At 44.2% G+C, this 23806-nt stretch overlaps 1 protein-coding gene across 2 annotated transcripts in view; it reads right to left on the reverse strand.

The window, feature by feature from the left end:
* LOC147692561 (acylamino-acid-releasing enzyme-like) overlaps window positions 1–23806 on the reverse strand; it is a 520252-nt gene that overhangs the window by 398756 nt on the left and 97690 nt on the right. For both annotated transcript variants that reach the window (XM_086938779.1, XM_086938780.1), the window contains exon 3: window positions 18486–18612. In XM_086938779.1, coding sequence (XP_086794905.1) covers window positions 18486–18612 — 127 coding nt within the window. The remainder of the gene's footprint in view (window positions 1–18485; window positions 18613–23806) is intronic.

Raw genomic sequence — 23806 nt, forward strand, 5'->3', positions numbered from 1 at the left:
TAGAAATCGGGTTCCTAACCGGGGCGCCAGAAAAACCTACTGAAACGTTCATTTCGCCAGACAAAGGTGCGCCAGGGAGTTTTGAGTGCATAATAGAACTCTTTGTAGCACCAGTATCCAACAGAAAAGGCTCTGACACACCTGATGTAATCACCTCAACATAAGGTCCACTCTGATCTACTGGAACTGAAACAACTTCCTCTCTTTGTCCATGGCTGTCCTAGCAATCATCACCTTCCATATTCTCGTTTTCTGCATAGTAGTCATCAGCATAGTACTGAGCTGTCCTAGCAAACGCGTTATTCTGCTGGTCGAAACTATTCATCAAATTCTGAGGCGGGAAGGAACGAGCGTTCTGGGGAAAATTTCCACGTCCCCTACCCCTAGGAGCCTGTTGAACACCTCGACCTCTTGCACCAGAAGCACCATTCGTACGCTGTAACAAAACCGGACAACTACTCTTGAAATGACCCTCTTCTTTGCAATCCGCACACTGATTGGGTCCATACGGTAAACGTTGTTGAGAAGGCTCGTTTCTTTGCGAGTTCCTCGAATATTGCTGAGGTTGCTGATAGTCGCGCTGACTATTAGCACGAGGTGGATAAGCTTGCTGTAGAAGAACTTTAGTTTTCAATTCCTTAGTCTTTTTATCCGCTTTCTCGAACTCATCTTTGCGCCTATTTTCATAGTACTGGGCCGTAGCTAAAATCTGTGCTGACGTGGAAACAGCCCAAGCACTCTCAGAATCCTTCAACTTATTACACAGTTCAGGAAGCAAATTATGCACAAATTTGTCAACAAACAATCTCTGGCCACCCTCAGTAGCCATATCCTGACCACTATGATCTACGAAGGTCTCTTCGAACCTCGTGAAAAAGTCAGACACCGATTCATCTTTCTTCTGCTTACCTGCAGACAACTTGTCCCAATTGACACGCAATTCGGGCATTAAAGTCTTCATACACGTAATAATCTTATCAGGGAGTTCAGTAATCAGATCCTCAGGCTTAGCACCTCCTACTTGTCTATTGTCGGCATCTCTAAGATTAACCCATGTATCACCCAATTCAACCACATGATCCGTATGACGAATCTTACTCCAAATAGGTTGTGGGACAACATTACCAAACAACATGTCAATGTCCGCCAAATTCATAATACACGAACCCACAGTCTGAGTCAGTTCTTTATAGTACCCTGCTGGATTTTTGCGTGGATCTGGTAAAGACTGCTTGATAGCTAAAACTTCAGCGCGTTTCCATGGAACATGTACCCAGACGCGCTGAAAATGAGCCGGTACAAGTGGCAGATTATTACCTGGACCAGCAGCCACTTCCTCTTTCCACACCGGGGGAACCTCTCTCATTGGATATTGCCTCGCCTTCTTCTCAACAGAAGAATCGGACTCAAACAACGGCTGGGAAATACTCTCACTCCTAAACGATAATAATGTCGCAACTGCTTTCTTAACATCAGAACCTACAATTGTGCCTTTTGCAAACTCGAACCGTACACGATACAACTCAGACATATTGCGTTCCGAATTATTTTCCTCCAATTCCTCGCAAAGGAAAACACACATTTTCTCAAAAACGTATCTCTGTTTCGATGCTTCCCATTGATGGAAGACATCCATAATAGATTCTAATTCATATTGTATCGGGTCTGTAACCCATTTATGCGCCAAACGATCCAATATCTCTCTCTCTCTAGAATCAGGCAATTGACTGCGTGACCGTCTACGCTCTATAGCAGGGGACATACCCAATTGTCCCAACCAGGGAGAAAAGAAACCAGAAAAGGCAGCAGTCATTCGCTGTCTGGTAGAAGGAGAAGAAGAAAGAATAAGGGAAGACGGAGAAGAATCCAGAGTCGGAGCAGGATGAGTATTAAGATCAGACGTAGAAGTAGCAGGCAAAGGCAAAGTTGGCGGCCCCTGAGGAAGCTGCGCCAAAGGAACGGCAAACAATGGAAAAGGAGCTGGTTGTGGAGGAATCTCAGGTGGCACAACAATCGGAGGTTGTACGGCCACAACTAGTGGCGGAGGAGCCGTAGCATTTTGTGCAAAAGGGGGTGGCGAGCTCAACAAGTGTGACATTAAAGGATCTTTTTCAAGTTCTTTTGCTGCATCTTGCTGAAGAGGCGGCAAAACTGGATAACATTTATCAATCGCCATTTTACGTTGCCTGTGCAACTGCTCATTTGCCTGTTCTTCTTCATTATCCTTAAATTGGGTAGCAGCTTGCATTATCGAGATAACCCTTTCTCTCTTATTTCTCTTTGCTAATTTAATTTCCTTCTGTTTGGTTTCCTTACGCCATAAGCGGAAAGAGTCAAACATCGCCGGCCAGGCTTTCTTCTTAAAAAGTTTAACCTCCAGATTATCCAAAATCTCTGTGTCAAAGCTACCATATTGGGGCCATTTTAAAACACCATCCTTTCTGGTGTATCGGATCCATACTTCGTTATATGTGATAGGGCCTACGCCATGTTTCACATATAATTCATAGGTCGGAGTTCCAATCGGAGGAACCGGACACGAGTCCTCCAATCGGGAGTCCCTACTACAACCAAGACAAAACAAATTTCCAAGTCTGCTAAGACCAGACATCTTCGCTCTCTAGTCTAGCTTCAAACTTCAAAGGATTATCGAATACGATAGTCTCGTGAATACACGAGTCCTTCGGCTTTGGCACTTGCAAGTTCCAAACAAAGCGATCCCAAAGGGATACCAAACTAAGAATCAAACTAAGGACTGGGAGACGCTCCACTTATACTTAACTGAGGTATCGATGACGTCACCAGAAGACTCGTCTATCGTTTCGCGGGCGATAGTCAGGGCAGCAGTCCTTCGTAGCCGCCGGGACGCGGGGAACCTCGCAGCAAAGACTTTCGGACCACGTCGACATACAGGGGTCGATGAAGTGGCTGGCCTTCCTCCAGAATTTTCACACGAAGCTCCTCACGAACCTCTGGCTTGGACCGGTACTGCTGATACCGCCCCACTTTGGGCGCCAACTGAAGTACCGGGTTTTTAAGAACCCAGCTGTGCCAGGGAGAACACCCAAAGACTTCGAGTCCTTCCTGTTTCAGACTACAGAAACACAGAGTCTTCTTGGTGAAGTCAAAGATCGTATTTATTGGCTGCAGCCAGTAACAGGTATCCTAGAAGTACAACAGCATGTATGTTCTCAGGAGACTGCTCAAATTTACAAAGCCAGCCTTCTCTTTTTATACAAAATAATATGCACAGTATTTACCGAATCGGTAAATGGCATGTAGGAAGCACTTTTAAGAGTAATTATGTGCTTTAACACCTTGGCTGCTAGGGGCTTTTACCGTTGGGTGTTGCTGTTTACAAAATCCCATTATTCATGACAAGGTCAACTCGTCATAAGCACAGGGCAGGTAAAACCCATGACGAGTTGACCTTGTCATGAGCATGGAAGGGGTTATGGATTCATTATTTACCACCAACTATTAGTTGGTGGTAAATACCAAATACCTTTGAAAATGCAAATCTGTGCATTTTCAACAGTGCCATGTGGCAGACATACATGCCCTTAGGGCATGTATGTGTGCCACATCTGCACACAAGCACTATTCAGGGGTGCAACAGAGTGTCAATGTGACACCCTGCCACTCTTGAATGTTTCCCTATTTTACCGAATCAGTAATTCACATTAATTCCTATGGGCCTCCTGGCCCATAGGAATGAATGGGAATTACTGAATCAGTAAATACCGATTCGTTAAATACCAAATCGTACCGATTCGGTAATACTCACCGAATTTTTTTCTACATAGCATTTACCAATTCTAAAATACAGAATCGGTAAAATTAGGTATTTTAGAATCGGTAAATTTGGATTACCTACATCTGGCCCTAAGTGCTTCTTGGTTCTTGTCGTTTAGATCAGCCTGGATGGACAGCATCTTACCTGTCCTCCGATGCCTGTTATACCATCTTTTTATCTTTATAGTACTGTTAATCATGTATATCTTATACTGTCTAACGGTTGTTGCAGCACATCTATTCTTCACCAGAATAACAACTGTTCAATAAATGATTATTGAAAACGCCCAGCTTGTTTTATTCGATGTATCTCTCTGAGACAGACTAAGTAAGCACGAGTGACTGAGCAAAAGGTAGTATATTGTTTCCATTATCCTGAGGGATCAGGTTTGCCATATTCGACGGTTGCCAATAACTATTCCCTCCTTGTTAAGAGGAGAGTATAGAGGCACTGTGAGCTAGTTGGTACAAAAAGGGCCAACATACCCGGTGGGGGTGATCAGAGTTCGTCTGACATCAATCCCACAGTTATGTTGTCTGAACCCGCAGATCCTGTATATTTTCTATAGGAACCACACAACAGGATACAGTATCGAACGCTGCTGATAAGTCCAAAAGTATCAAGGCGGCACCCTTGCCTTGGTCCACCAAGGATCTAATATTGTCCAATACTGTGGCTTCTGTGCTATTTGAAGCTCTGTAGCTAGTCTGATATGGGTCCAGGAGCTCATTAGTTTCTAAAAAATTAACCAGTTGTTTGTTGACCAATCTCTCTAAGACTTTGGACGAGTAGGGGAGTTGGGAGATTGGTCTGTAGTTTCAGTGTTGTGGACCTCCATGCCGGCTTTTCTTAGCAATAGAAATACAATGGTTTCTTTCCAGATGTCTAGGAAAACTGCCAAATCCAGGGATTTGTTAAAAAATGTGGGTAACATACGGATTTAATATTCTTGTAAGCCGAGACAAGATAAAGTGAGGGCATGGGTCGAGTGGGGATCCCGACTTGACCTCAATCATGGCTTTAGCTACTTGTTCCTCTGAGATGGGGGTCAGGTTGCCTAAGTGAGCATGTGCTTTGGGGTGAGGGGCCATGGTGTCCTGATCTGGCTTGTCGGTGGCTGGTTGGTTTTTAGAGAAGAGTACATTTTAGAAATGTTGTTGATGAAGAAATTGCTAAATCTTGCAAACAATATGAACAGAAGTTACTTACCTGTAAACTGTGGTTCTCCAGTATTGGTGTCTTTCATAGATTTACATGCTTGAATAATTCCCCGTCGTCGAAGTGGGAGTCCCACGGTACATAACATAGTAGTAAGAAGCATATATACATGAATATATACATAATATATACACATAAAATAATATTCCATAATATGTATATTCTTTTCCAAAAATAAAGTCCTGAAGTACCATAGAACAAAATAGGCCCATAGAAAGCATTGAGGGAGAGCTCACTTTAGTAACATATCAATGTCATTATAATAGTCCACTTTCCAGCCAATCAGGCTGTAGCACCCTCTAGAACCTTCTCCTCAGAAGCTCAAGCCCCCAGATTTTCGTAGCACAGGAGTGACCAAGAGTGCATGAGGAGAAGAGAGCCTCTGAGGGGAGGAAGGGTGGGTCGCATGTGAATGTATGAAAGACACCAATACTGGAGAACCACAGTTTACAGGTAACTTCTGTTCTTCTCCAGTATTAGGGGTGTCTTTCATAGATTCGCATGCTTGAATAAGAGTAGAAAGCAGTACGCCACAATAAGAATCATAAAAGGCAATAAAGAAAGTTGCATCGCATAGACATATACAGGCAACATTGCATATCCATAAGAAAAACCTTTTATGAAAGGAGGCGTGAAGCAACAGAGGCTCACCTTATTTGAAGAGGTTTCAAAGCACAGCTTGACCCACAGCAGTGTCCGCAGCATTGACTGTCTCCAGACAGTAGTGCCTCGTAAATGTGTGCCTACTGGACCACGTTGCCGCCCTGCAGATCTGATGCAGAGGCACTCCAGCAAACAGGGCAGTAGAGGAAGCAACTGCTCTCGTCGAGTGTGCTCACACAGGAGCTGAAAGAGGCTTGCCAGCTCGTTGATGGCAGAAGGAGCTGGCAGAAGAAATCCAACGAGTGATTGTTTGCTTAGTGACCGGATGGCCCTTATGCATCCTTCCATAGGCTACGAAGAGTTGGTCAGACTTTCGAAATGCAGCAGTGCGTTGGATGTAGAATTTGAGGCACCGGTTCAGGTCAAGGGAATGAAGAGTGCGCTCAGCTGGAGACTGAGGATTAGGGAAAAAAGTCTTGAGAATGATCGGTTCATTAAGGTGGAAGTCCGATGGAACCTTCGGAATAAACTTAGGGTTTGTACGAAGAGTAACAGCGTCCTTAGAGAATTGGAGAAAGGGTGGATGTATGGTAAAAGCGTGGATGTCACTCACTCTCCTAGATGACGTAAGTGCGAGGAGGAGGGAAACCTTCCAAGTAAGGAATTTCAATTCCGCTGAGTGAATAGGTTCAAAAGGAAGGTTTGAGAAGTTGGGCTAGGACCAGATTCAGACGCCAAGTCGGTGGAGGACGCCGGATAGGTGGAAACATCCGGAACAGACCTTTAAAGAACTGGCAAATTATCCGAGAGGAGTACAGAGAAGTAGATCCATCATGTCGAAAACGGGAAAGTGCCGCCAGGAAAACCTTGAGGGAGGAATGTGAAAGACCCGATTTTGCCAAATGGAGGAAGAAAGGCAAGATCTGCTCAGGAGTAGCGAGCATAGGATCAATTTTTTCCGAATGGCACCAGACACAAAACCGTTTCCACTTTAATTTATAGGTCTTAATAGTTGAAGGAGCACGTGCTTGAGCAAGGACCTTTCTTTTTTTAAATTTTTTTAAATTTTTTATTATTCTTACTTTTGCACAGTTAGCGCATTACAGCGCACTTCGTCAGATATATTCATTTCCATACATCATAACAGTACTTTTTCCTTTCGATTCGAGCCAACCTATATAGTAACTTCATGATAAATTACTTCATAAACTGAACTTCATTCAAATAATACAATACATTTCATTACAACTCATATATTGAATTCGTCAAAAACTACTTCATCCTATTCACAGTAGCCCCAAGCCCTCTCTCCATCTTCTAACAGGGTCCCATATTCTTAAGCCTAAACGCTTCCCTTTCCTGCCTTTTCGAGCATATATGTTCTTTTCCAAATTATAAATCGCCAATAGATTAGCCAGCCATACATGCATTGCCGGAGGGTTCTTATCTAACCAAGCCCTGGCAATACAGAGTCTATAAACTGCCATAGCAACAAAAATGAATTCTCTGTGGATAATGTTACTATCTATAACTATCCCTAATAGTATTTGGGGAGGGTTTAAAGTAATTTGAATGCCTAAGGAGGAATCCAAAAAGTTCTCAATCTCTTTCAATAATGTGTGCAACTGCGGACATGCAGCAAATATATGTATCAAATCAGCATCGAACGAACTGCACCTTGGGCATGTAATACCTGTACTGCCCCCCCACTTTGCTATCTTCGCTGGTGTAATATACAGCGAGTACAAGGTTTTATACTGTTGAGACTGCAGTGGTGCTGAACATAATAGAGTGCGGCCTAGATCCAATGACTCTTGAAACCAGCAGGCCTCCCCACCCAATTTCTCTGCCCACTTGGAGCTATGCTTGTCCAAATCGTCTGGTTTCGCTGCTGTAAGGCTTGCATAGAAGCTTCGAATAGAGCAATCTCCGCCTAATCTTATCTTCTCCATTATTTCTACCTTACTAAAACCCACCGTCCCACCCTGCTTACACCCAAGAAAGCTTCTTATTTGCAGAAATTTAAAAAAGTCCCTCCTATCCAAACCATATTTGCTCATTAAATCTGAAAATTGTAACACTCCCTCCGTATTCCTCACATCTCCGATTTGGATTATCTAACTATCTGCCCACCCTGCCATTATCGTATCCCCAAAGATCTGTGTCGGAAATGAAACATTTTTGTACATCCTAGTATAATAATTATATCGGCCAATGCCAACTTTCTTCATAACAGCATTCCAGATCTTAACCGCGGCTTGGACTGTTTTGAACCTTGTCCTTTTATAATATCCAAAATCAGTACAATTAAGGAAGCAGTTCTCCGCCTCTGACCCCAAGACCGCAGAGTATAACCTAGATGAATCATTGGTGGTTCTCTGATCTAGACCGCCCGCTCCAATTAATCCCCTCATGTACTGCAATACAGCTGCCCAATAGTATAGCCTAAAATCGGGCGCCCCCACCCTCCTCTTTCTCTCGGTAGTGACATGTATCTGTAGGCCCTGCGTGTCTTGCCATGAGCCCAGATGAACCTATTCAGAATATTCTCCAATTCTTTAAACCACTTTGCCTCAAAGAATAAAGGTATTGCCCTGAAAAAATATAAACATTTGGGCAATACCAGCATCTTTATAGCATTAGTACATCCAACTAGAGAAAGGTGTAGATTGTTCATCCGTTCCAAGTCTGATTTTACCCTAAACATCAGGGGCGCGAGGTTATTCTGAACCACTGCATCTATATCAGCTGTAATTGCTACCCCTAGGTATACAGCTGAGTCCACCACCCTATAGTCATTACAAACGACATACTGATTACACACAATTTGAGTCTTAGAGCTATTTTAAGCTATATCCTGCAACCTGCCCAAATTTATGTGCCTCAGTCTCAATTTCCTTTATTGCCTCGGTAGGGTTAGATGTCAAAATGGCCACATCGTCTGCGTAGGCTAGCGTCTTTGCCTCGTAGCCGTTCAACCTAATTGACGGGATCTTGTAGTTGCCCTCCAGCTTGCGTATCAGTGGATCTAAGTAAAGTGCAAAAAGGAGTGGGGATGACGGGCATCCCTGTCTAGTCCCACTCCTAATACTAACTGATGTTGAATAACCCCTATTAACTCTGATCCTTCCTGACGGGTTTTTATAAAGAGTCTGCATCGCTGTTATAAAGCCGTTTCTGATCCCACTCCACTTTAGCGTATGCCAGAGATATTCTCAGGAGACCCTATCGAACGCCTTCTCAGCGCCACCATAGGGTCCCCCAGGATTCCCGCCGCATCAAACATTGTAACTACCTGCCTAATGTGTTGTGTGGTACTTTTGCCTGGAATAAACCCATGCTGAGTATGGCTTACTAACCCCTCTATCACTGCCGCTAATCTTCTCGCCAGTATCTTGGAGTACAGTTTTGTGTCCGCGTTCTTCAATGTAATGGGTCTATACGACCCTGGCAGTGATGGTATTTTGCCTTTTTTTAAAATAACAATAATGTCCGCCTCCCCCCAAGATTCGGGTATAATTTCCCCTTTCTGTGCTTTCAGCATGACGTTAAACATATCTCGACTGATCACTTGGTGAAACACTTTAAAAAACTCAATCGGCAGTTGGTCAGGGCCAGCTGCTTTGCCTGAAGGTAATAGCTTCAACGCCATGAGGAATTCCTCTAAGCTAAAGAGCGAGTCCAGCATCTCCCTTTCCTCCATAGTTGTAGTCGAAGGGGTAATATCTCTATGGTAACTTTTACCTCTCTTAGGGTTCCTGTCCTACCCCCAGCATACAACTCTACATAAAACTGTCTAAAGACCTCCCTTATTTTAGCTGTTTCAGAAACTAAGGTCCCACTCCCATCCCTAATCTCTAAGATGTCTGAAGCTGCTAATCTTTGTCTAGTGCGGACAGCTAATAAGTGGCCCACCTTCCCGCTTAATTCGTACGCAGCTTCCCTCTTGGTTAAATAATTCTCAGCTGCTTTTTTAGAGATGTTTTCCACGGCTTCTGATCTAAGAGCAATGATTTTAAGGAGGTGCTCTTTGATTGGTGCATTTGACTCCAAATCCCTTGCCAATTCCTCCTCTACATTCATCAGACTATGGTATACTTCATTAATTTTATCTCGTATCTTTTTCTGGTTGTAGAGTACGTAACTCATTGTCTCCCCCCTCACCCCGGCCTTAAAAGCTTCCCACACTACTCCCGAGCGGGTTGTGCCTCTATTAATATCCCAATACATCTTAATCCAATCTGTCATATGATCCCGGTATGCCTCATCCTTCAACAGAGCTCTATTGAATGTCCATTGTATATCCTTCCGCTGTATCTGACCTATTCTGATGGTTAAAATCAGTGGACTACGATCCGAAACAATTCGAGGCTGTTTTTCAATTTGTGCCCCTGCCATCAGGGGGGTAGATATCAGAAAATAATCCAGCTTAACCAATACCTTATGGGGCGCTGAATAGAAAGTGCTACCATCCATGCCTGGTTTCAACTTAACCCACAGATCCACTAAGGAGTTGTGTAAGACCATATCGGCCAGTGCCCTATATACTCTCCTCTTCCTACCTAGATATTGCCCTCCTCTCTGTAAGAACGAACTGTTGGGGGTCATGAATATTAAAATCCCCACAACAAATAATTGGTTCAGACCACAGCGCCAGTTCTGTATCTAGATATTGAAATATCTCCGGGTCGTCCTCTGTGGAACCATACACGGACACTACAGTACATTTCTCCCCTTTAAATTTTATTTCCAAAATTACCCACCTACCCCATTGATCCTCCTTTTTTTTAACACCTCTATCTCCCTTAGTCTCCCTAATACTGCCACTCCCCTATGCTTAGTAGCTTGTTTGGTTTTTGACAAAACAGCAAACCCTAATTGATCCAGGAGATACCCCTTGGAATATTCTACATGTGTTTCCTGGAGGCAAACCAAATCTAATCGTAGCGTCCTAAGTAATGCCGCAACTCTTAGCCTCTTCCCAGCGTCGTTAAGACCACATACATTAATAGTAGCTATTCTACAACTCATTAAAATACCTGAAAGGGTTTGCCCATACTGTTGTACTGATTATAGATCTGGGGTTGATCAAATGTCCCCCAACATATCTCTGCATACTGTATTGATTGTACTCCTTGTGCGCTGTCGTGAGCCAATCTGTGCTGCCTCGTATACCCTGTACCCTTACCTTTTTTTAGTCTTTTTCCCCCCTTTTACCCCCTAGAACCACCCATCCCACCCATCCTATCGCAGTCTCCCCCCCTCCCCCCGCTTACTGGCAAATAGGTCAATGAGACCTATGTGTAGCCACTCCGGCTTGTGGTGATCGCTCCCCTCTCCCCCTCCACCCAAATTCTACCTATATCTCGTGTACCCCCTTTATCCCCCACCATCAAATTACATACCTTACCTATCTTACTAAGCTTGCAGCTTTAAACAAAAACCAATTATACGGCCTACGGCCTTCTCCTTGTGGTACCCCGCATCTACAGCATCTCGCATAGTATATAGGGTGCTCTAAATGTCTCAGCCACCTTTCTGACTCTTAATCTCCTCCAAGAATTGTTGAGCCTTAATCTCGGACAAGAAAATTCTTGTTCTCCCCCTTATGACTATCTTCAGCCTAGCGGGGAATAGCAAAAATGCCTCTGCGCCTGAAGCCTGGAAAGGCTTAATAAGTTGCCTGAGCCTCCATCTTCTCTCCACGGTTACGTGGCAAAAGTCGGGCCTAGCAAAGAAGGTGGTCCCCTCGAATGATCTTTTTCTGTCCGGTCTGGCCTTATCCATTATTTCCTCTCTGAGTAGGTAATACCCTACGTATATCAAGATAGCCCTTGGTAGAGCAGGTTGACCTGTCTGGCCCCCGCCGACCCGGTCCTTCCTGATAGAAAAAGGGAATCTATGGGCCCGTTGGATCTCTTTTTCCCACTCCCACTCAGCCTCCGGGAAGGCTCCTCTTAACAGATTAATCACAAATCGCATAATGTCCTCCCCTTCTGCCCCTTCTGCCACCCCCAAAATGCGAATGTTATTCCTCCTCTGGCGATTTACAAAGTCCTCCATCTTCCACTGTAGGTCACTTGCCAACTTTTCCTGCTCCACCTTGAAGTCCTGCCATGCCCCAACCTCATCTTCAAGTTTCCCAGTTCTCTCCTCCACCTCAGTAACCCTCTCTGCGATCCCATCATATAGTTTATTGATTTTCCTGAGGGAGTTCTGGATTTTTTTTGATGTTTGCCTTGCCCTGCGGCTTTCTGTTCTGGCTTCCCCTTGCATTTGTTTGACAGTGTTAAAGATCATATCAAAAGGGGCCTGATTCTGCAAAGGGGTAGGGGTGTTTGCATCAACGGTGGATTCGATGTCCTCCAGGTAAGTCTGCGAGGTAGCGGAATAATCCCATGTTAGTTTCTCCCCCCCGCTGAGGGCAATCCTATATCCATACCTCGCCTTTTCCCCTTAAGTCGTTTCTTTTTCTGGGTGCTCTCTTTCCTAGAAATACTTGATCCAGAACCCGACTCATTGTCCACCTCCTCACTCCCCTCTGAGTCTACTTCGCTTGTCTGGGTGGTGTCAGTATCCTCATCAACCGAGTAAAAAAGATCTCCTTCCATTGATCCACCACCCTCCCTCCTCTCAGGCACCACAGTCCGATTGCTATCATCCAGACGCATACCTTTAGCTGCCAAACTGGTATTACTGCCCCAGCTCTTTCCAACCTTTTGCATCTTCCCCATCTCAGCCTCCACCTGCATGAGTGCCTCCAACATATCCGCACTTCCCGCAGTCCCGCTAGTTATGGGTGTAGTAATCTCGTCTCTCTGAGAGCCTTTTTCGGGGTCTTCGAGACTCTTCGCTATGCTGCTGTTGGAGTCTAACAGCAGAACTCCTCTAGTTGTGGTGCTCGCTCCGTTATCACCGCTGTTAGGTGCTGCGGCCGGATCCTGGGGTTGCCTAGTAGTAACCTCCACGCCGGGAGCGTCTATCGCTGCGTCCTCGAGGACGTTTCTGTATCCTGCCTGCACTTCGCCCGGCTGCATGTTTGTCCTGGGATTAAAGGACTCCAACAGGGTAGGCTGCCTCAGGGCTGATTCTTTTCCTTTACTCAGCCCGCTTTTCTGCCTCTCTGTGCTTGATGAGTCCACTGCGTTTAGCCGAACCAAATCCTGCTCGGACTGCTCAGCCCTTGCTGCGGTCGCTGACTTCGAGCGGCTCTCTGCTTTCTTCCCTTTCTGAGCTGGAGCCGGGGCCACAGTCTTTCGAACGGCGCCGAGTCCTCGCTGCTGTAGCCCAGGAGTCCCAATGTCATTAGTCTTTTTCGCTACGACGCTTCCAGCATTGACAGCTTATTGTCTCACAGTGCCGGCTGCCTTCTCCTTATCTTTATCCATCTTAGCCTGGCGTGCCGGCATTCTCGCAAGCTGCATCCGGACCTCCGCCGTCAAGTTGGATATTTTCAACCGGAGCCAGCTGACTCCAACTTTAGTTATCGGGTACGTTTTCCAAATGTTCTCCCACCTCGTTTGAACCCAGACAGCCAAATCCATAGGTGAGGGTCAAACAGGGGGTGATAATGTCTCTATTCCATTACGATCTGGGTAGCGTGGGGCGAGAGGTCAGGAGCGACTTCTCACCACAACCTTACGGTGGCCATCTTGCCCCAGAAGGTCTTCGAGCAAGGACCTTTCTACAGTCCGGATCCAGATTCAGATGGGTGAACTCATGGTGTTCAGGTTCCAAGCGTGAAGCTGGAGAGATGCCAGGTCTGGATTGCAAATCTGACCCTGAGTCATGGTGAGAAGGTGAGGCAGCGGATGAAAAGGGATCGGATCGCACTGAGAAAGAAGAAGTAGATCCGTGAACCACGGTTGACATGGCCACCTGGGTGCAATCAGCAGGATGTGACACGGTTGAAACCTCATTCTGCGCAGAAGGCGAGGTACAAGAGGGATCGGCGGAAAAGCGTACATGAATTTGTTCGACCAGTTGAACGAAAATGCATTCCCGCTCGATCCTTTGTGGGGATGCCAACTTGCGTAGAGTGGGCATTTGTGGTTGACTGGAGTCGCAAACAGATCCATATCCGGGCGGCCCCACCTGCGAAATACGGACTCCAGAGTTGACTGATGAAGTTCCCACTCGTGGTTGTCTGTGGTCGATCTGCTGAGAGAGTCTGCAACGGTGTTGGAAATGCCCGGGACATGAACAGCGGTCAAGTGAACACGAGGTTGTATTGCCCACTTCCAGATCTGTTGTGCTTGTTTGGAGAGCGGGAGAGGTCTTGTAACCCCTTGCTTGTTGAGGTAGTGCATACTGGTGGTGTTGTCTTGTCTGTATGCACCAACAGAGACTCCCCTTCCACCAGAAGATGAAACGATTTCAGGGCGAGGAAGATTGCCAGAAGCTCCAACCAATTGATATGCCACTTGCGCTGATCGACTGTCCACTTGCCCTTTATTGACATCTCCCCGAGGTGTGCACCCCAACCCTCTAAGGAAGCGTCCGTCGTAAGGGTAAGCGTGGTGGCCGGCTCCTGAAACAGACGCCCAGTTGCGATGTTTGGAAGGTGAGCCCACCATTCCAATGCGCCCTGGATGCGGGGGGTCAGGAAGACCTTGTCATTGAACGACCCCAAGACTTGCCGCCATTGTTTGTCCAATTCTTCTTGAAGGACTCGCATATGCAGCCTGCAGTTGGGAATCAGTGGTATGCAGGACGAGGTCATGCCCTGAAAGGATTTGAACATCCGGACAGAAACTGACCTTTTGGAGCGCAGAAGAGTCACTAGTTTGATGATACGATCTAGACGTTCCTGCGAAACAAACACTTTCGCGAGACACGTATCTATCAACGCTCCCAGAAAGACTCTCTGTTGTGATGGACTGACATGTGACTTTTCTTGGTTGATAGAGAGACCCAGTTTGTGGAAGAGGGAAAGGCAAGTCTGAGTGTGGTGAGTTGCTGTTAAAAAGGTTGGTGCCTTTATTAAGCAGTCGTCCAAATAAGGGTAGATTTGTATGCCTTGGAGGCACAGATAAGCCACCACCGGAGCCATGATTTTTGTGAAGACCCTCGGTGCAGAACGAAGGCCAAAAGGTAGAACCTTGAATTGGTAGTGCTTTGATCCCACTTTGAAACGGAGATACCTTCTGTGTCTTTGATGGATTGGCACATGAAAGTATGCATCTTGGAGGTCGACTGTGGAGAGGAACTCTTCCGGATTCAGGAACTGCAAAATCTCCAGCAAGGTCAGCATTCAAAATGTCTTGGACTTGACAAATTTGTTGAGGGCTCGGAGATCAAAATCGGGCGCAACTCTCCCGACTATTTCCTGATAAGAAAAAAGCGGGAATAGAAGCCCTTCTCTTGTTGTTTTCGAGGAACCACTTCGACTGCACCCTTTTGGATCATTACTGCAACTTGGGCAAACAGTTCCTTTACATGTTTTGGAGGAGGACCAGATGGTGGGCGCTTGGGTGGGAATTTGATGAACTTCAGAGCATGGCCTTTTTGGATAACCTCTAAAACCCAACGGTTTGAAGTTATTTGTGACCAATTGAAAAATCTTTGGGAAATTCGACCTCCAATCTGTAGAGTGGGAAAAGACTTGAAATTGTAAAAGTAATTTTTTATTGGAGGAGTTACCACCTCTGTAAGTGGTTTTACGCCTGTATGGCCTGGAGTCGTTCTGTCGAGACTGGGATTGGTTGGAGTAACGCTGTCTGTTGTCATTGTAAGAGCGGTATTGGGAGGAGCCACGAAAATTGGAGGTTGTGCCCCGACCACATGCTCCACGAAAAGGCCTCTTCCGGTATCTCAGAGAACCTAGGGCGCGAGCAGTATCAGCGTCCTTTTTAATAGACTCCAGGGCGTCGTCCACATGTGTACCGAAGAGGGACTCGCCATTGAAAGGCAAATCAAGGATTTTAGCCTGCACCTCCGGCCGAAAGGACGTAGACTTGAGCCAGCCTTGTCTCCGTAAAACTGCAGCGCCAGCTAGCTTTCGGAAACCAGTCGAGGAAATGTCAATAGAACAGTCAATGATTTCAGCGGAAATCTTCTCACCCTCCTGCACGATCGTTTGTGCTTTAGCTCTAGACGTTTCAGGTATGAGGTCTACTAAGGCAGCAATTTCAGACCACATCTGTCGGTCGTAACGGTCGAGGATGGCTAAAGAATTTGCCGCCCGAACAGTGGTTGCAGCCATCGTGGAAAACTTTTTGCCGATGGTATCCAGTCGGCGGCCATCCTGATCCGGAGGCGATGTCAAAGCAGAAGATGGATTACGGGACCTCTTTTGTGCAGCCTGTGTTATGACAGAGTCGGGTTTCGGCTGAGAGACTAAACAAGCATGCGAATCCTCCGGTGCCCTGTACTTTTTGTCAATACGCGGAAGCACTGCAGGGACAGAATTAGGCTGTTCCATAAGTTTGAGGCCTTCTTTCCATATGAAGTCTATGATCGGAATAGAATGCGCCTGCCTCAAAGGCTGATCTTTGAAATCATATAAAAAGCAGTCTTCTTGCCTGACAACCATAGGCAAGTGAAATCTTTTGGCAGCTCTTGACATCAACAGATGGAAACTAACCCCTTGCGAAGTAGGCGTAGCAGGCAACACTACGCCCACTCCGTGGGCGTAGCGAAGTTGCCCGCCACCCGCCTCCCTCCTGCCCTCCCTAAATACGTAAATTACCTTTTAAAAATGAATAAAAACCACTTACCTTGTCCGCTGCGTCCCCGGGGCACCCTCTTGTAATCGCACATGCCGCCCACGCATGCGCATTTCTCGTGAGAAATGCGCATGCACGGACGGCCGCGCATGCGCATTAGTATCCAAGATAGCGGCGCGAATACGAGAGGGAGCCCCGGGGGACGATAAAGTTACAGGTGCAAGCATGGCTGCTGTACGCCTTTATTGAGTACTAGCAGCCCGCCCCAGCGTTGCCTGGGGCAGAAAGGGGCTGGGGGCAGTACACCCGCTCCCGCCCCGACCCCCTCCCGCACCGACTCCCTCCCGCCCCGACTCACTCCCGCCCCCCTCCCGCCCGACTCACTACCGCCCCCCTCCCGCCCCGACTCACTCGCGCCCCCCTCCCGCCCCGACTCACTCGCGCCCCCCTCCCGCCCCGACTCACTCGCGCTCCGACATTTTCCTTTACTGCTGCCTCCTTCTTGCCTCCCCCTGCATCATACAGTCTCGCACTGAACTTTCCCTTTCCTTACCTGTGCCGCCGCTCCTCACTGCACAGCCGCTTGTCACTGCACCGCTCCTTTGTCGTCATCACGCACGTCGCGTCGCGGTCATTATGCACGTCACGTCGCGGCCAGCGCTAGGTCCCGGCCAGCGCTACTTTCAGGGGACTACTTTGTTTACAAACTTAATTTTTTTAATTTACTTTTTTATTTTTATTTATATGGCCTATGTCCATCAACACACCCTGACATTTTCATAGATGTATCGGGTGTGTAGATTGGCGCTGTCGTTCCCGAGTTTACCTGGCCAAAAGGTGCAAGTTCTCTCTTCATAATAGTAGTATAGATATACATTTGAACATCATTCCCTTTATAATTCATCATGAATTAGGTTTGCAAAGCTGGTCTGCAATGCCGGACCCTAACCCCTCCCTAATATACCTCAGAATCATGAATGTGATCCTGTTCCCAAATACACACAAAAAGGGAAACTGATGGGCTAGTGAGGAAAACAGGAAGATCTGGACTCAAATCAACAGGAAGCAGAGTCTCCTTTGTGGCTGATGAATGCAGCATTTGATCACAAGGCTGTTTTGGGTAACCTCAGAAGGTCAAATTGCTGCAAAACACATCATGCCATCAAATACAAATTTTTGTGAACCTCAACTCAGTATATTAGGGAAACAGTTTTTTGAGGTCTTTCCTGCTTCTCCAAAGATACAGTTGCTGATGAGCTCAAAGTTGACAGGGATGCTACCCTAAAAAACATAGGAGAATCAGAACGGAACACTCCGGCACAAAGAGGTAAATTGAGCAAAAAGTTCAAGATTTTGAATGCAAGGAGAACCAAGGGAAAGAACAAAACAAATGTGAAGGACGACACACACAGGGTGCTGACTGGTATTAACAAGTGGAACCCTATAAGGCACAAGACATTTTCAGATTCACAAATCTTTTTTAAGCTTACCTCTAGAAGCCTGTAACTGTTGCACGTGTCCATGTGCACCCAGAGATATCAGAGTGAATTCCCTAAAATAGAAAAATCTACACCCAGGCATGTTTGTAAACCACTAGGTGAATGTTTACTTTTTTAAATTAAGGCTCACGGACAAGTAATTGTCCTGTTTGATTCAGATGTAAAACTGTTTTGATTAAATGAAGATGTAACGTCTAAGAAACAGCAATATTGAGCCCTACTAAGCCAATGTAAGAATCACAGTCCTTAATATTTCAAATGGAAATCAAGAAGAAATGTGTCACTAACAAATAAAAGATTCATTAATAATTTCATAAGAAAATGGATTTACGTATATAACAATTCCCCAACTTTAAAGACCACATGCATAGAAATCACAGCTTTGGGCAAAAGGTAAAAACGGAAAGGTCTTAAGTTGACAGATGAAGAAAGTGAAAGATCCCCCTTCTTTGGAGAGTAAGCAGGAGAATATTTATCTTGTTTAATTCAATTAGAAGCCCATGTCATCTTGATTTACCTAGGCCAAAACCTTTCTGTGTCCAGTTTCTTAAAGTGACAGCTATCATTCAATCTAAGTCTGTGCTGGGTAAGCATTACAATTCCATTTAAAGGAACAAAAGGAACATGCAGAGGTCAACCATGGTCTCCTGGCTTACACAGGGTGAAGAATAATGGATCACACAAGAGTGAGAGTCTGCTTACTCGCTATCATTTTCGACACAGTTTCCTACTGGTACAGTGTTGAATATAGTTCTTCCGTCACAGAATACAGTGTACTGTCTGCTATACTTCACACGCTTCTTCTGCTCCAGATCTCGCTGCCACCATTCTGTATGAAGAAAATTTGTTTTCGTGTCAGGTTTGATGCGTGTGATTTAATAAAGCTCATAATGTCTACAAAAGCTAATCTTGACAAAGCAATTGGTTCCAACCATCATCATATTTTAAGGTAATGTATATTAGTAATAGTATTTAAAACAGTTACCACTTTAGTTCTTTATAAATATATATTTTATAAGGCTTAACTTCAACATTAATGTTTAAGGGGTTCCATTTCTGGGGTGAAACTGCCATCCAGAGTAATCATATTTGCGTGATATGTTCATATTATGTGCCTCTTTTAATTTGTTAGGGAGTGCCTCACATCTGCAGGAATGCAAATTTTTCCCCACACAAACTAAATTCAACCTCCCTAGCAAAAAAATCTTATTGTATATATTTATATTGTTTCTGTCTCTCCTTTACTTGAGTCTAGGGAAGCATCCTGCAACACAAAGATACTAGAAATTACCACAAATAGCGTTCAATTTAATTAACTAAATGTGGCGGTTGGATTGATGAGGCCCTGTCCATTGTAACATCATTACATTTGAGAAGATTCGATGTAATATCATCAATGCATTTAATTGGACCAAAAAGACAATGGTTCCCTTGGACAAGAAGTACATCAACAATTTGAAATATGGTACTTAATTTAAATGATAGTATCTGCACAGTTATGAACTTGATCACACAAGAAAAGAACAAAATAATTAGTCAGCTTAGTCACAAAAAAATAATATTTAATAGTTGTGTCGAATCAATAAAAAAACAGTGAAAGTGCTCGATGCTCAATAGTGGTTATTCACACGTGAAAAGTAATTGCTAACATTAAAAAAGTGTGAAAACAAAGATATGTCTAAAGAGAGATAACAGGTTGTCATCCAAAACTAAGGCACTACATTTTGTCTGTGGGGGGGAGAGGCGATAAAACAAATGAAAATTTATATTCCTTTTGCAGGCAAGAACCTCTCCTTGAAATATTCTCTGAACGGTTTTTGTTTAATATATATTTTTTTCTAATTAACAATGACAACTCTACCTGACGGAACTGTTTAAAGCTTAAGTTGTGATGGCTCGTGCCTGTCTGACTCTCGCTCTTCGACAGCACGGAGATACCCCTTCGGGGGTGATTCCTGCACTTTACAAATACAATACAATACAATAGCTTGATCAGCTCTCAAGATCAAATAGTTAACATGGTAGGTAGTCATGTAGTGTAGGATTCGAATATTTCTGTGAAACATTCTTAGCTAGGAAGCAGAAGTCATGATTATGAGTTTCACAGATGAAGGTGATGTTTTAATACTAACCTCACATTACATGACATAGCCTTCAGATTGTGCATGGAAGATGACCTAGAAGATATCGTGGAATAATTAAGTGGCCGGTAGGCTGAGCCTTTGTACAGAGGAACATTGAGGTATATATTCTCAGATTTTAGAGAACTTTTGGTAGCATCAGAAAGAATATAACATGGGAAAAACAACATGAGTAATTTATTGGCTTTCTAGATAAGATTTTATTTATTTTTTGAGTTTCATCATCATCATCATTTTTATATTTGCTTTTTTTCGGTTTATACACCATAAAAGAACAAACACAGGTATGTTCAAAACAAGCTAAAACAGTTACAAAGATTAAAAAGAGATTAAAACAATTTAAAAATAACATGATACATAGGTTAAAAACAATGAGGACGTCAATCACATTGCCAAATCCTTATTTTATACTTTAAGAAAGTTCATCCTTGTCCACCGCATTGAGCTTAGAAAGCGTGTGACCGCATAGGCAATGTGGAGTTCGGTATTATATTTTTGGAGCCTGAATGCTTCCATACAATGTGTTGTGTCAAGGTTTCTACACAACTGGACCAACCATCTGTGTCTAATTGAATGGTATCCCTGGCAGAAAAAGAAAACATGGAGTTCAGACTCTTCACCCGAATTACAGGCTGGGCACCCCAATAGAGACTATTTTACATGGAAGGATGACTGGTACCAGCAACTAACAGGAACATCTATGGGCAATTCTACAGCACCGGCCTATGCAAATATTTTTATGCATAGATTCGAAGAAGACCACATACTCAACAAAACTGAATGGATGGATCACCTAAAAATATTTGTGAGATTCATAGATGACATCTTTTTGATTTGGCAAGGCCCTAAAAACATCCTGCAAGAACAACTGGCACTATTAAACACCATAGACCAACGCATTCAATTCACACATGAACTCCACAAGGAATCTATAACTTTTCTTGATGTCAAAATCACCAACACTCCCACAGGATTCACCACCAGTCTATTTCGGAAAAAAACAGACAGGAACAACACATTACACTATTCTAGTTTTCACCCACAATCATTAAAAGACCACTTACCATACAGTCAGATCATCAGAGCCAAAGGAATCACTTCGGAAAACCAGCAATTCCATCAAGAGATGCAAACCACTCTACAGAGATTCAAAGCCCGAGGGTACCCACACCATGTCCTCGAGCAGGCCATCCAACGATCGGAAACTAAAACCAGGAGTCAACTACTGTCTTACACAGCGACAACTGATACAGAAGCAATCACCATAGTTTCCAAATATTCCACAGCAAGTCACCAATTCAAACAAATAATCAGAAAACATTGGGAAATACTAAGGATAGAGCCTGACTTCAACAAAATCTTTGACATTCAACCTACCTTTGCTTTCACAAGAGCAAGAAACCTAGGAGAACTGTTAAAAACTCCCTCAACCAACACGGAATACAAAGGAACAATCCCATGCAGAAACTGCAACCACTGCAATAATGTTATCCAAGGGATTACAGTTAACCACCCCATGAAGGGCAATAAAATCAAAGTAAGAGCTACAGCAACCTGCGACACCAGCAACGCGGTGTATATGTTGAAATGCCCATGCGGCAAGATTTATGTTGGACAAACCCAGAGAAAACTCAAGATAAGACTGACCGAGCATAAATCTAATATAAGAAATAAGCACCTAAAATCCACTGTAGCTCAACATTTCTTGGAAGCTGGTCATGGCATCAGCCAGCTAAGATATTGCGTGTTGGAAACTGTGAAACAACAAGAGGGTAAAGACAATCATCAGGAATTATTAAAAAGAGAAAATGATTGGATTTTCACCTTAAGCAGCATGAAACCATTCGGCCTAAATGACCGAGTGGAATATTTATGTTATCTTTGAAGAGCTGGGGCTCCAGCCAATGACTCCTTACCTGCGCAGAGTGGTTTTTTCATTCTCACCATTCAAAGCTTGTAATTCATGTTTAATCATATTAGTTTGTTTACATTGCCTGATATTATTATACTACATGTTAGTTTTAGTAACATTATTCATTGTGATCTCTAGTGAACCACTGGTTTTCATTCACCACGCTTTTTTCACCACCCTTAAACATCCCACTTTTTTAACGCGCTCCCTACCCGTTTTCACCCCTGCATTTTACTTTGAACACAGTCCCTACTAGGTCGCGCCCTCACGCAACCTTTTTCTGTATATTTATTTCCGGGTCACAGACCTTTGCCGAACCCAGCTACAGCTTTTACCATCACAGACGCACATTTGCTCTTTCGCGGTAAGCGTTTCCCTTAGCCACTGAATTTGTAAGACACTTAGGTGTTTGATTAATGTCAAGCTTAGGAGTTTCACATGCTAAATTCTCGCTTTTATTTGTATATAATTCACAGCACTCCGTCTACTTTAGTTAAGCAGCTGAAATGCACAAGTTATTTTCCTACCAGCACGAGTCAGCAACTTAACGCACATGTTTTTTCACCATGCACTTTAGACTTTATTATTTTAACTATAATCTTTTTCTTTCACGTTATATCACCCTTCATTGTGACAAACCAGTTTTTTTAACCACTCACACTGCATGAACTCGCTATTGTATAATTATTTAGCATCTATTAGGCAGCCTATGAACTATTTTTTACATGATGTAAAATATAAGCATTTCTTCGTTTTTAGAAATATATCCCCAGATGAAGGCATAATGGATATGCCGAAATGCATTGGGATGGTATGAGTGCAAAATGTTAATGGAACAGGAATAGCAGCAAACGCTTGTGAACATAACAAGCTATGAACACATGTGAATAAAACATTCAGACTACAACTTTTGGAGTAGAGTCATAATCTTTTTGTGAAACCTTGATTCAAGGACATTTTTGGATCCTAGAGGACATCTCTCAGTGTTGAGAGTGCAGCCCTTATTTCAGTACATTACGCCTCCAGACAGAAGGCGATACTCTGGAGATCCATACAACCTTAAAAACTTTTTAAAAAACGCTGTGCGCCCGGCAAACAACCCTTCTTTTCACCCCAATAGAGTGCCACTAGACCTTTTGTGGGTGAGGGGACGTAAGGGGAGGCAGACATGCCGAAACTGCACATATAGTTTCCTGGATAATGCCGGACAGATTTCGTCAAGGCATGGTTCCAGATTATACGTGACCTTCACGTCCAGAAAATGTGATGTAAGAAAACCAGTGGCAGAATCTTCATGTAGTTTACCAAGTTGTCCACCTCAGTAACTAGTACTTAGATGTTTACGTGAGGTTTTCAAACATGCTGTATCTGGGTTATCCCAAAGGTCATTTCGTCCAATTGCACAAAGGCCTTCCCTAATATTTCCGAACCATGGCAGCTTTCCTATGCCGGGGAGTCTCAAAATTTCTAAGAGCTCAGATCTGTACTCAGCCAGTTCCGGTGTCACCCAGAGGCGCCGCCAAAAGAATAAATCCTCTGATATGGATCTCACCCCTGGATCCATAAGCAGTGTAATCAGAGGGGAACTTACTGGTAATCCGAATAGTTGCCTAAGAAAGTTGTTCTCAGTTTTAACAATAGGCCTAAGATTAAGAGTGACCCCAGAGTTCAGCCCCATATAGGGCAGCACTGCTAATCTGGGTTTTGTAAATCTCCATGACAGACCTCACCGGTTTGTGGAAGGACATTCTACAGAACTTGGCCATGCCACCTGTGGTCTGGGTCAGTTTAAGGTTTGACTTATCTATTTGGGGGCCCCAGGTCATGTTTTCCCTGAATGTATGGCCCAGGTAGTTGAATTTGGATACTGGCTCTAGGGCCGTTCATACTGGGGTTTGGGCAGGTTGATTTGTTAGGATTGAAGACCATAAATTTTGTTTTATGAATGTTGATCTTCAATCCCCTAGTCC

The sequence above is a fragment of the Lissotriton vulgaris genome, chromosome 9, assembly GCF_964263255.1.
Source record: "Lissotriton vulgaris chromosome 9, aLisVul1.2, whole genome shotgun sequence".
In the NCBI taxonomy this organism is placed as follows: Eukaryota; Metazoa; Chordata; class Amphibia; order Caudata; family Salamandridae; genus Lissotriton; species Lissotriton vulgaris.